This window comes from Gymnoscopelus microlampas, assembly GCF_963454915.1.
Source record: "Gymnoscopelus microlampas genome assembly, chromosome: 10".
Classification (NCBI taxonomy): Eukaryota; Metazoa; Chordata; class Actinopteri; order Myctophiformes; family Myctophidae; genus Gymnoscopelus; species Gymnoscopelus microlampas.
In genome coordinates, this window is record NC_139947.1 from 48,754,824 (window position 1) to 48,768,028 (window position 13,205).

The window sequence follows — 13,205 nt, forward strand, 5'->3', positions numbered from 1 at the left end:
GAGATATCTGTATCTGTCAGTCCTTGTCCCTATTATGCCCCTTCTTATGAAATCCAAATAATTAATGTGGTGAATTGTTTTATGTAAAGTCATCTTTTCATTGTACACCACAGTGACACATACAGCTGTACAAAAAAAAGTCATTTTGTGACAGAAAATTCTCATGTTGTGAAAGCAAGGACTCAGACCTTCTGGCACTTTGAGAACCACTGGAAGTATCAATAAAAAGAGGCCTCTGCACACTCAAAACTGTGCCAAAATCTTCTTTCTTACATTTTTTTAGCAAGCTTTAGGTCGTACACCTTCTTCAGGCATGGAGATGTGAATGAATGTCATACGTATTCTGAGGAAAACCTAATAGTTATGTAAAAAAATAAAAAAATGCCAAGGCCAAGACACATTGATGAACTCTGCTGGGTGATCATAGGAAAAATGGCTGATTCATCAATCATGTGCCCGAAAAGGTTTCCTCTACCTCTACTCACACACAGACAGACCGACAGGCGGTTTATAGTTTCACATCACTTCACAGCTCTTTTATAAAAGCAAATTAATAAAGCAAAAAAATGTATTCTCACAACCGAACAATCTTGTCACCATGTCCTAATCTGTGATTTGTGAAAGGAGCGTGACAGTAAAGCCCCCCATGCACACACACACTAGCGTTGTGTTTCATAAACAATTAGCACAATACGAAGAATTATGATTCTTTACAGCCAACCAGTTGAAGAAATTGCAGGTTGAGGCTTTATTTAACCTTTTGTTTTTATGAATATCTATGAAGATTGAACCTGTATTCTATTGCTAGTTTGAGCACAATAGTTTGAATACCCTTTAATCTTAACACTGAGAGACGATTCCTTTTTGCCACACATCTACACTTCATGGAGTACATTTTTTTGTACCGAATTAACCTTATTAAAGTAAGAAAAACCCGAAATAAAAGGGGGAAAAAAACGAGCGCGCTCGGGGCACACATGCATGCACACGCGCTGCTGTGCGTGTGTACACGTGTTCCCCTTGGTTCCCCAATGCTCTCTGTGTCCCTGATGGGCTTGTATATCTGCTATTTTTTAATAGCCAAAGAAATCTTAAAATGACACAGAGATGCTTTCCTGGTCTTAATGGATTAATCCATGTGCAACTAATAGCCAACTAGTTCTACTGTTAAAGTCAGTCTGTTAACTCACTTTTTTTACAATGCATTTTTGGCTGGCAAAATGTTTCAAATAGCAAATCTACAAGCTCACAACGCGTCGATTGATTTTGGAAAAAAAAAAATCAGAACCCAAGATATCATCATTTGAATATTTGCTGCTTCATTCACTTCTTGTTTAACTTATTACTGAAAAAGACTGTATCTCAGCTCCTGTGCACTTTTTTTTTACTATGTATTTTTGGCTGGCACAGTTCGTAATTAATGTTTGAGTGGTGCCAACCACTCCTATATCTGACTTTGTCCGTGTGTCCGTCCGTATGTATGTATGTCCAATAAACAAACATTGATGACAACATCAATACGGGGCTCATCAAAGGCACCACTCTCTTCACACAGGGTGTGATTTTTTTATTTCATTGGCACTGAATGAGTTCAAGGGTCAATGTGAGCATAGCTTAACTGCGATCCTAGATAACTATTTCTATGCATTTGATGTATTACCTCGTGTTTAGCTTGCTCACTGCAAATCGCTCTGGATTGAGAGCGTCCGCTAAACGCCTATACACTGTGAATGTGAGGATGAACTAACCTTCATAAGTTCCTATCTCCAGCAGCGTTCCTCTCTCCTCAAGCTCTAGAAACTCCTCCACAGACAGGAAGTTGTAATCCACCCCTGGAACCTCTGCGTCTCGCGGAGCCCGGGTCGTACCTGCACACAAAACCAAAGAGGAAAAAAATCAGTTAGATAAGTTATCGGGTCATTTCCTACACTCTTCCAATCTTCCTCCGCTGAACGTCCTAATAATGCATGATTCATGCGTTCCGTCTTAGGATGGATGGTGTCGCCGCGCGGCCGCGGCTATAGCCGATCTACAAGCTCACAGACGGAGCTGTGAAGCTGGCAGAACGACTATACTTTCGATAGCAGTCACTGTAATTGGCGTAATGGATAGCGGTGGTTTGGTTTTATCAGCTGGCACTAGAAACAAGGAAAGCAGAGCCTGTCACATACTGTAAGACACTCCAAGGCTAATGTCATATCTATCACATTACGCTGTGAAATCTTTACCACTTAAACCCACTTAACCCTTTAAGACCTGGAACGCATCTGTGTTACTTTTTTAATTTGAACTACACTAAGATATGAAGAACTCACATGAAGAACATTATCATCACTCTATCTAGATTCTAAAAGGTGGGTTAAATATTACATTCTCGGTTGCATCTTCAATGCCAGTGTGGCTCAAACATTAAATCAGTGGTTTATAAACAGAAAGTTTAAGGACCAAAACTCCAGAAGGAAAAAAATCACTCTCCGTCTAAATTCTCAAAGGTGGGTGAAGTATTACATTCTCAGTTAATCATTACATCCTCAATTGCATGTTGCATGCTAGCATGGCATATGAGTCAGGAGTACAAACCATGGCTCAAATGATAAATCAAGGGTTCATAATTGGAATATTGTGGGTTCAAAACTCCCGAAGAACATTTGTCACTTTCCATCTAAATTGTGAAAGGTTAACTATTACATTCCCGATTGCTTCTTCCATGCTAGCATGGAAGAAGCAATTATTTTACACTTTGGCTATTCAAAAATAGCAGATATACAAGCTCGTAGCGAGTGCCGCGCTACGAGCTTGTAGATCTGCTATTTTTGAAAAATCGTGAAAATGTGTGCAAATCTTTGAATATGTTTTTTTTTCAAAGCGAACATTTGTAACTCAAATCTTTGCTTCTGGGGGTCCCTGGAACAAAACATTTTGAGATGGGGGGTCGGCGGCCAAATACATATACATTTTGGGGGTCCTTGACATGAAAAAGTTTGAGCACCGCTGATACAGAAACATACGTTTTTTTCAGAAAACTGTTAGGATTTAGGAGACATTTGTAGAATCGGCTTCAGGTCTTATAAGGTTAAACCCTCTAGACCTAGTGAAGTAGACCTGTTTTTTTGATAGGTTGAACTTGTTTGCATTGTGGTCCTATATTCAATTCATCAAGACATACAGTATAACGGCTGATGATGACAGCAAACAGGAAATTAAAAAAAGTCTGTGACATCACTGCCTGGCACAGCAAACTGCCACACGCACACACACACACACACACACACACACACACACACACACACACACACACACACACACACACACACACACACACACGTCTTCTCTCAAAAGGTGGACTAGTGTCAAAAAATGTTAATTGCTAGGTTAACGACCTCCACACTGATCCCCCATTGGAGTTAATGATTAGCGGACTGTGGCGGTGTGTTGCTTTGTAGCAGGGACAAAAGAAGTACTTAAAGACTTTTTCCTTAAGTAAAAGTAGCAATACCGCAATATAGAAATACTCTGTTGTAAGTCCTGTATTCAAAATGTTACTCAAAATGTACTAAAAGTACATAATCGTTGTTGTCGGGCAGAAACCTCTTATATCCATTTTCTAACTTTTGGTGTTTTTTCGTAAATGACCGCACCTTGATCATCCTACAGCGTCACACAAAAGCATCAAAAGTAGCCGATCTACAAGCTCGAAATGCAGCACGAAGCAACGCGTTTCGACCTTGTAGATCGGCTATTTTTGCAATTTTTAAATTTTAATCCTGAAATGTAACCGTTTGGGACATATAAAGGTTTCCACCCGACAGAATCAGAATGTAACTACAGTACCAAATGTTAAAATACTAATTGTTTGCAGATCTACTAACCACTTAAACCCTCAATACCTAGTAAACTTGAACTTGGGCTCTGTGCTCTTTTTTCCTTCTATATCAAATCTCTTCACCAAAAAATAGACGATTTGTAGATCTGCTATTTTCGGGAGAATGTTCACCCCAGAATAGTGATGCTAGGGTTCAGGTGGTTAATGCCCTAGCCTGTCTGATATCATGTCTAGACGGGCGGGTTCAAAATCTGCGGAGAAAACTTCCGCCGGATCCTATTGGTTCACCGATCTGTCTGTCAGCCCCCACCCATGCCCCGCGCCCCTCCTCCTCCTCCTCCCCAATGTGTAGCATTGAGAGCCCTGACGTCACAACATTTGGAGCGACGCCCACTGCACTCTGGTTGGTTGGGGAAATGAAACACTTCCTATGCCCGGAACATCAACTGGTTGGTCCAGGCTCTTATTTTTTTAGCAAAAATAAAAAAATAAAAGTCTGGAGATCGAGGCTAATGTAAAAACAACAAAAAAGTTCCTATCACAAAAATATTTGCCCCCCTGTAGTAACTGTGAGGACCCCCTGTTGATGACCCATGCCCTACACTAAGTCTTTTATTTTTTTCTGCTTTTTGAATTTGAATCCTGAAAAGTAACAGTTTTGGACGTATGAGGTTTCCACACAGCAGAGACGCATTGTGACAGAAGGGTGCTGTGCTGTCCCCCCCCCCCCCCCCCGGCAGACAATGCTGACGGGACGCCATTGTTTGAGTCTGTCTTTCACAAGAGACTCTCTCACACACACACACACACACACACACACACACACACACACACACACACACACACACACACACACACACACACACACACACACACACACACACACACTTCACAAAAGACACACAGACAAGAAGAGTTTCCACACCTACCAGATGGCTGATGGGAGTTGTAACCCATCTGTGACCGCACACACACACACACACACACACACACACACACACACACACACATCACATGACATGACATCACACGCACATGAGTGTCGTCCACACACGGGGGCGGGGTGGACATAATTGGTCCCATATTATAATGAGCATTAGTGAGGACGAATTATATGAAGACAAGTTGAAAATGGGTGAAGTAGTCCTTCAACTATTTTCACTTTCTCACACACACACACACACAAAAAACTAAAAATCCTAAATAGTAAAAAATAGCCGATGGGCAAGAGGTTAGGTAGGTAGGTGCTCCGTCTCAGATCATGGCTCCGGTGTTGCCAGACCATGCGCGTGAAACAAGCGTCAGGTCCGGGGACAGTATGGACTATAATAATAACAACTAGACGCGTCGCAATTCCGGGGAAATTGCAGAGTGTGGTTGCGCCGACGCCGTCGGGACTCCAGTAATACGCCGGGAGGAATACCGTCGGAGACTGCGCCAATTACATCGTCACGTCACTCCTGAGATCGCCTGCGTTTCATTTTGAGAGGATCGATCCCCCAAAAATCATGTTTTTGCATCAAACGGTTACATTTCGAGCATTCGTGGCGCCCCCTATGGATCAAAGTGGAAATGCTTCTGGGGATTGGTTTAGTATAGCACCCTCGACATGTGATTCAAATGTGGGATTGACCGGACGTTTCGTTCGTGATTTATGGCATTTTTGGTCAAACGGGCCCCTCCCGCTAAGCCATTTACGGACGGACGGTACGGACTATCAAAATGCCGCTTGGATAGGTTTATCGCATGGGTCCATAGATCACGTGTACCGATTTGTGTGAGATTTGGAAAAAAATTGAAGGAAAAGGAGCAAAAAGTGTGTTTTGAAGAAAATTCAAAATGGCGGAAAATCTATCCTGACGCAAATGGGCGTGGCCTATATGGGAAGATGCGTCGTGACCCAAGGAATCCAGGGAAAAATAAATTTTGATTTTACGACCTACGGTTCAAGAGTTATAGGCCAAAAGGTAAAGGGGGCTGTTATAGCGCCACCATGTGGCCGACTGGTGTGATTATTTTCATAATAATTTTTCAAAAAACTATTAACCTCCCCTCCAAATCTTGTAACTGTAGCCCTTACGGTTTCCGAGAAAAAAATACTTGAATGGGAGTTTTTGCAATTCCCATTAAAGTGGATGGGGAAATTTAATGCAGAAATAAATCAATATCAAAAAATCTATCCTGACGCAAATGGGCGTGGCCTATATGGGGAGATGCGTAGTGACCCAAGGAATCCAGGTGAAAAGAAATTTTGATTTTCGGACCTACGGTTCAAGAGTTACAGGCCAAAAGGTAAAGGGGGCTGTTATAGCGCCACCATGAGGCCGAATGGTGTGATATTTTTTTCATTAATTTCGGACAATATTATGAATTTTCCCTCCAAATCTGGTAACTCTAGCTCTTACGGTTTCTGAGAAAGAAATACTTGAATTTGAGTTTTTTCACTTTTCCATTAAAGTGGATGGGTGAATTTAATGCACTAATAAATCAATATCAATTAAACTATTTAACCAATCTCTTAGCAAAATACAAGCGCACGATTCCCGATTTAGACGGTCATTTTGATATATGGCACAACATTAGGGGATAAAAACTGTGGGAGGAGATGCGGTTCGAAATATTGTTTATCTTGAAGTGGAAGAAAGCTATAGAGTACTATAGTCTGGTTGCCCTGTTGGGCAACCACACTAATAATGCTGATATATATTGGCTCTGTCTCAGAGTGGAGTCAGTACTGCTGTATGGGGCTGAGACATGGACCCTCACAGAACAGCAGGAAAATACCCTGGATGGAGTTTACAGAAGAATGCTAAGAATGGCACTAGTCACATGAGACATGGACCCTCACAGTGGAGTCAGTACTGCTGTATGGGGGCTGAGACATGGACCCTCACAGTGGAGTCAGTACTGCTGTATGGGGCTGAGACATGGACCCTCACAGTGGAGTCAGTACTGCTGTATGGGGCTGAGACATGGACCCTCACAGTGGAGTCAGTACTGCTGTATGGAGCTGAGACATGACCCTCACAGTGGAGTCAGTACTGCTGTATGGAGCTGACACATGGACCCTCACAGTGGAGTCAGTACTGCTGTATGGGGCTGAGACATGGACCCTCACAGTGGAGTCAGTACTGTGCTGTATGGGGCTGAGACATGGACCCTCACAGTGGAGTCAGTACTGCTGTATGGGGCTGAGACATGGACCCTCACAGTGGAGTCAGTACTGCTGTATGGGGGCTGAGACATGGACCCTCACAGTGGAGTCAGTACTGCTGTATGGAGCTGAGACATGGTCCCTCACAGTGGAGTCAGTACTGCTGTATGGAGCTGAGACATGGACCCTCACAGTGGAGTCAGTACTGCTGTATGGGGCTGAGACATGGACCCTCACAGTGGAGTCAGTACTGCTGTATGGGGCTGAGACATGGACCCTAACGCACTGGTCACATGGACGGACCACATCAGAAATGTGGTCCTCTACAGGGGGGCATCTTGCGGGTAGGGCACTGCCTCAGGCACCTGGAACCAGCGGCGAGCAAACGGACGGTGTGGGAGCCAACCAGGGCAAAGCCGGGAGGGAAAAGAGGTGCACCACCTACTGTTTGTAGATCCACTGTGGCATGACAGCGGAGCCAGTAGGAGGTGCACCACCTACGTAGACACACTGCAGTGTCACAGTGGAGCCAGTAGGAGGTGCACCACCTACGTAGACACACTGCAGTGTCACAGTGGAGCCAGTAGGAGGTGCACCACCTACGTAGACACACTGCGGCGTGACAGCGGAGCCATTATGATGATATAGCCTCTCGCATTTAGAAAAACCTTTGACTGTACTACCTGCACTGTTAATAAGCATGTTAACAAGTAATCAATCAATAAATCAATGAAAAACTAAAAAAATCTTGAATGTAGAATCTATAATTGTACCACACTTGAAGGTCGACTTCACACATTTTCACCCTATCTTCATATAATTGGTCCTCACTAATTCTCATGATAAAATGATACATTTTTCCCCACTCGATCTGTGTCTCATAGGAGGGCTGTGGACACTTCAGAAACCCGGCTACCAGTGACATCATCATTAGGCAGGGTTTTTTTGTGAGAACATTGACTTCTATTATAGCATGCTAACTTTCCAGGAATAGAAATCCTGCAGTTTCTATCAGCTTGAATCCCCAATCGATGATGTCACTGGTAGGCGGGTTTCTGAACTGTCCACAGCCCTCCTCTGAGACACTTGTCTCAATTGTGAGGTAGTTTTATTTTCCTAAAGTATTTCCTTTTCCCCCAAAACTTTTCTAAATCAGAGGCAAATATTTCAACAAATATTTGACAGCTTAGTTACTATGTAGATTTAGATTATTAATACAACACACATATTAAAGCAGCACTATTGTAACGTTTTGTTAATGAATAAAATATATGATATGTATGTATGGTAGTCAGAGTATGCTAATACAATATAACTTATACAATTGGGGTGGTTGTATTGTGTCTCCCTGCTCTTCTATTGAGACATTTAGATCGTGTCAAAGGTCATGTGTCACCTAGACACAGCCTGAAATTGAATCTTGACCATCAGGTTAAAATTCGTGTCAGATCCTGTGTCACACAGGATCTGACACAAATGTTAGCCTGATGGTCAAGATTCAATTTATCCCCTGAGCAAGCAGGCAAGCTCTATTAGCTCAATGGTAAAAACAAATTCAGTACTTGTGCAAGAAACCGGGTTCAAATCCAGGATAGAAGAGGAAAGTTACATAGTGCTACTTTAAAGGTATAGTTCACCCCCAAAATGACTTTTTTTCTATCGATTACTTTTTTTTGTTTTTGCCGCATTCCTAAGCCAATAATTTCATGACCGGCGGTGGCTCCGGTAGGAGACTCAACTTTGAGTCTTTACGTCTCGGAGACATTAGCATCTTTCCGCCAGTCATTGAATTATTGGCTTAGGAATGCGATAAAAAAAATCTCCATGAATTCAAGGCTTTCATGGGGGTGTAATTGATAGAAAATAAGTATTTTTTGGGTGAACAATACTTTTAAGTAAAATGTTGCAAGCAGGACTGTTTACATGTAACAGTATTTCTATAGTTGTGGTATTGATAAAAATGGGACTACTTCTTGCACCAGTGTGTCCTCCTCATGCGCTCATGTGGCGGTAACCATAGCGTTTAGTGTAATATAAGGTACGTACACACAGTGTGAATCAATGTAGGCCAGACACATATCATGTTACTGCTCCTCTATAAATGTTTCAGTGACCATAACAAAGACCTGCATTCCTGTAAGCATGACAATCTCTGTCTGAGGGACATAACACAGCTTATGTCCCTGTATGGATTCAGTCTTTGAAAACAGAGATGAGAGTGAACGCGTCCCATGGAATACACAATGGAATACAACCACCTTTAAGGACTATTAATCACTACTATCTGTACCGAGTTGACCTCAGACGTAGAACTACTGTACATATGAATGGCAGTGAGTGTTGCCAGATTTTGCAAGAGAAATAAGCAACCAGGTCTACAAAAACAAGCCCACATGACTAGGCCACACGATCCCACACGGTTTTACCGGGCTATTTGAAAATGTGTTGTGACGCGTTGTGAGCTTGTAGATCTGCTATTTTCAAGGAAAAAGTAAATATTTCAAATAAATATTTTGAATAATTTCTTAAAATCTTGTAATCTTGTCCCTGGCACAAAATATTTTCAAATGGGGGTCCGCGGTCAAATACATATTAATGTGGGGGGTTCTTGACATGAAAATGTTTGAGAACCACAGGCTTAAACAACATTAGGAAACAAGCCCAAATAAGCAACTACACTTTAGAAACGAGCCCAACAACAACCAAAAAAATCCGCAACTACCGTTATTTACAATCGACTTCAAAGGGAAAACAAGCCCAAAGTCACTTATAATAAGCAGACATGGCAACAGTGATGAACGGAGCAGCAACTTTTAAACACGTTTTTGTTTTAACAGCTGCTTTTTGTATACTATTTACTATTTCTTTTTGAAAAATGGCTGCTATTTGTCCCCCGAAGGTTTATACCAAGAGACTGCAAAATCCTGAAAAATAATTGCTTGTTCACTGTTTCAAAATAATCGACACAAAGCTATCCTTGCCTACATGACATGTAACTGGTATTTCTAACAGCAAATATGTGTATGTTATATATGGTGATGAGTGTGTGTGTGTGTGTGTGTGTGTGTGTGTGTGTGTGTGTGTGTGTGTGTGTGTGTGTTATGTTGTTTCTCTTTGAAGTGTTCAGTTGTAGCCTCTGCTTCTTGTTCAGAGAAGCAGCAGAGCCTAAAGCTACAGACGCACCTGATGATGAGAAGCAAACCTTCAACATGCACTGTGTTTAGTTACCAAGCGTCAACATTCTATACGCCAGTCTCCATGTTCCCTAACAACTAGAGCCGTCACCATCGTTTTACTTGACAATTACCTGTCATACAAACAGATTCATGTATTCTACTGTGTTTTTGGCATAGAACGTAAGAGCATAATAAATACAAATTACATTTATGTTGTAAACAAAAACTGCAACAGCACAAAATCCTATATTCAAATTGGCTAATGGCTAATTTTGCACCAGTTCAGAGTGTTTCCACTGACAATGAATTGGTCTCAGAACCCTAAAAAGTTGGTTCGTAACTGGAACCACAAAAATACTTGTTTTTTCTAGCCCTGAACTGGGAACCAAAGTGGGCGTGTCACTATTCTACATGGTTGGAAGATGTTGAAGTCATATAAACAATGGCATAAGCAAGCGAAAAAGGCTATCCCATGCAGGCGGGCTCTCTAACCATTCAGCTATACCGCCCCCAATCACAATGGTTCTGACTAAAGGTTTTCTGAAAAACGTATGTTTCTATATCAGTGGTTTTCAAACTTTTTCATGTCAAGGACCCCCAAAATGATATGAATTTGGCCGCGGACCCCCACCTCAAAATATTTTGTTCCAGGGACCCCCCAGAAGCAAAGATTTGAGTTAATGTTCGCTTTAAAAGAATATATATATTCAAAGATTTGCACACATTTTCAAAAATAGCAGATCTACAAGTGTAAAATAATGCTTTTTAGCTCAAATGACAAAGTGACACAGATGCGTTCCCGGTCTTAATGGGTTAAAACTGGTGGAAAAGGCGGGCCGGTTTGTGGCCGCGGTTCCGTGAAAGCAATAACGTTCCAAAGAATCTAGAACGGAAACCAGTTCTAGAACCAAAGTTGTTTTTGGTGGAACAGGGCCTCTGTGTGTGTGTGTGCTGAGCGGGGGGGAATGGACTTGTTATTCCAGGCCAGTCCCCACACAGCACAGCACACACAGATAGAGCTCTAATTCTGGACCGCTGTGCTCCTAGAGCCCACACCCAACCAAACGCTAGCTGCCTCATTAACACTAATCCTTCTGATTGTGTAAAGCACCGCTTCTCAAACACTTTTGGAGCTTTTGGGACCGCTAGCGTATATATTTCAAACAATCCTCAAGGCCCATGGACCCCACCAGTGGTGGAAAGTAACTAAGTACATTTACTTAAGTACTGTACTTAAGTATAATTTTGAGGTATTTGTACTTAAGTTGAGTATTTCCAATTTCCAATACTTTTACTTCTACTCCACTACATCTCAGAGGCAAATATTGTACCTTTACTCCACTACAATTATTTGAAAACTTTAGTACTAGTTACTTTTCAGATATAAACTATGATATAATGAAACATACATTAACCACTTTAGCCCTATTTTATACATAGGCTATTTGAAAATAGCAGATCTACAAGCTTACAACGCGTCGCATCGCGACGCGTTGTGAGCTTGTAGATCGGCTATTTTCAAATATTTAGTACTTTTACTTTTGGTACTTTAAGTACATTTTGATGCCAATAATGTTGTACTTTTACTCAAGTAAATGTTTTATTTGGGACTTTTACTTGTAACAGAGTATTTTTATATTGCAGTATTGGTACTTTTACTTAAGTAAAGAATTTGAGTACTTTTTCCACCACTGCCCACAACTATTTCAATCAGAAACACTCACGTCAAAGTAGATTTAACCATTGATTGCAACAAATGGAATACAGTCAAGCTTGGTGTTAAAGCTCCACTCTTGGGAGAATATTCCCTGAATTTTGTCGCAGCAGCCTGCTAAGCATATATTCAGGGAATGCTTAAGCAAATCCCCCATAGCAGTGGTTTTCAACCTTTTTCATGCCAAGGACCACTAAATTGATATATATTTGGCTGCGGACCCCTATTTGAAAATGTTTTGTGCCAGGGATCTCCATATTCTAACTTGTTGTGTATTTTCGCAAATTAACACCCTACTTGATCATACTACAGCGTCACACAAATGTATCAAAAAATAGCAGAGCTTACAAGTAGATCTGCTACGTTTGCTACTTTTGAATTTGAATCCTGTAAAGTAACAGTTTTGGACAACACAGACAATGTTTATTTAGCCCATTAAGACCTGAAGCCGATTCTAAAAAATCGCTACTAAATCCCAACAGTATTCTGACAAACATACGTTTCTATATCAGTGATGCTCAAACCTTTTCATGTCAAGGACCCCCAAAATTATATGTAATTGGCCCCCGACCCCCATCTCAAAATATTTTGTTGCAGGGACCCCCAGAAGCACAGATTTGAGTAAAAAAAAATCTCATTAAAATAATATATATATATATATTTCCAGAAGGAAATGTTTGGATCGGGATGGTGCAGAGGATCTGGTACAGCGCTCAGGTCCTGGACCTGGTGAGACGAAGGAGGAGCCCGGCCAGGAGGCCACCCACAGAGACTGAGCAGAGCATTTCTTAGCAAACGGCTGTGAGGTCCAGCATGCCCTACAACATACATGGGCAACGCGTCGCAGCACGACGCGTTGTGAGCTTATAGATCAGCTATTTTTCGGTGCATGACACTGGCGTGCAACTAAGTATAAATCATGTTTAACTGTAATTCCAATCCCTAAACCTAACCTCTAAATGTCTAATACTGACCTGAATGTTTTTCTAATTGTAAACTTATCTCTAAAAAATGTTTCTTTTAACTATAAAACATCCATCCAGTCTTGTGAGGACCAGGAAAACGGTCCTCACAATGTATATTTCTTCAAATTCTACTATACTTGGTCCTCGCAAGTATAGTAACACACACACACACACACACACACACACACACACACACACACACACACACACACACACACACACACACACACACACACACACACACACACACACACACACACACACACACACACACACACACACACACACGGTGGTAGTAAAATGAGAGGTGAGGTTGATATGGTTGAATGTGGCTTGTTGCATCCCACAGACCCATGGGGCGTTTTAACCACAT

The 13,205-nt window shown here is 41.6% G+C and overlaps 1 protein-coding gene across 1 annotated transcript in view; it reads right to left on the minus strand.

Annotated features, from left to right (window-relative positions):
- Positions 1-13,205, minus strand: part of LOC311052909 (membrane-associated guanylate kinase, WW and PDZ domain-containing protein 1-like) — a gene marked incomplete at its 5' end in the record, with an annotated part of 191,782 nt that overhangs the window by 84,591 nt on the left and 93,986 nt on the right. The window contains one exon of the mRNA XM_084068210.1: positions 1,749-1,868. Coding sequence (XP_083924336.1) covers positions 1,749-1,868 — 120 coding nt within the window. The remainder of the gene's footprint in view (positions 1-1,748; positions 1,869-13,205) is intronic.